We start from the raw sequence: 1,286 nt of genomic DNA, 5'->3' as shown, positions 1-1,286 counted from the left end.
GGTATGATCATGATATTTCATCAGATTACATCACAAAGCAGGGGTTTGCCTGTCTCAAAAGGGGGAGGGGATACATAAATACAGTTTGGTACAAATGCTCAAGTCAGATTTACTTTGAACCACCAGTTTGATATGACTGTACCTATTTAATGCATTATTTAATAAATTAATATTGTTTAAATATGTATATATAATATTATTATACGTACATAATTGTTATTAGTATATTTATTATATCATACAGATTATACTCTTATATGAATGTAGTTTTAGCTGAAGAGTGATAAAGTCTCCCGGAAGTGGAAGAAATCTCGCTCGTGCGGCAGCCTTGTGTTTCCTGTTTACGGGCGGGAAGAGTGAACCTGCGCTTCAGCCTGTCCTGCATTACAGCTCGTTTTCATCGCTTTATCGTCCTGCACGTCTCTGGATTATTTTAGAGATTTTTACTCCTTTTATTAATTGTCATTACGCGCTCGCTGCGGTCCGCCGCGTGTGTGTGGCTGAAGTGTGAAGCTGTGATGGAGGAGTCTGTAGACTCCGGCGGTGCGGCACCAGAGGGCCCCACGGTGCAGGTGACGGAGATCCGCTACCCCGCTGGAGCGCGTCCCCTGCGGCTGCTCGAGTGGAAGGTGAAACCCGGAGCTCTGGTGAACGTTGACTCTGTCATCGCGGTTTGTGCGCCTATACCCGCCGAAAGCGAGTCGAGAGCGCCCGAGAGGAAGCTGAAGTCGGACCGCGCTGGAGTTGTGCGGGAACTGTGCTGTCAACTCGGGCAGGTCATCGCGCCCGGGTAAGTCGCGCTCTCATGGCTCTATTGGCCATCACACACCACGTTTTAACAGTTGACATATCGTTTTACGTTTATATTTGCTGCCTTTGCTCATTAGCTGAGCGTGCTCGCGCTAAGCTAAGTGGCACGCGCACTGGCGCTCACGCTGGGCTCGTGACAGCAGCAGCTAAACTTCCACGCGTCCAGTATAAACACGTTTAATGACATGTAAAGGTGTTGGAAGTGACTGTTTTAATATCATCAATAACTTGTTCGTATTATCTGACATATACCACTGTACAGTGTTCTTGAGAAATAGATAAGCTCTGATAGCCCTATGCTCTGAAATCAGCAAAACAAGAGTTGGGGGAGCGGCCCGCCCTTTTTAGCCAATCAGAAACATTCTGTGCCAGTCAATCATCTTGTGCGTCGTTCTTTGCGGCCGTCGGATTGGCTGACATGACTCTAGAGGGCGGGGCTTTGGAAGAGGGTGTGTCGTTGAACGCATGCGTGCAGG

At 47.7% G+C, this 1,286-nt stretch overlaps 1 protein-coding gene across 1 annotated transcript in view; it reads left to right on the top strand.

Annotated features, from left to right (window-relative positions):
- The first annotated feature begins 319 nt into the window (after positions 1–319).
- ctdp1 (CTD (carboxy-terminal domain, RNA polymerase II, polypeptide A) phosphatase, subunit 1) overlaps positions 320–1,286 on the top strand; it is a 96,974-nt gene continuing 96,007 nt past the window's right edge. The window contains exon 1 of the mRNA XM_079880052.1: positions 320–790. Within this exon, the coding sequence (XP_079736178.1) occupies positions 519–790 (272 nt within the window). The 5' untranslated portion in view covers positions 320–518. The remainder of the gene's footprint in view (positions 791–1,286) is intronic.

The sequence above is a fragment of the Squalius cephalus genome (genome assembly GCF_949319135.1).
Source record: "Squalius cephalus genome assembly, chromosome: 8".
Lineage (NCBI taxonomy): Eukaryota > Metazoa > Chordata > Actinopteri > Cypriniformes > Leuciscidae > Squalius > Squalius cephalus.
This window is presented reverse-complemented; position numbering and strand designations above follow the sequence as displayed.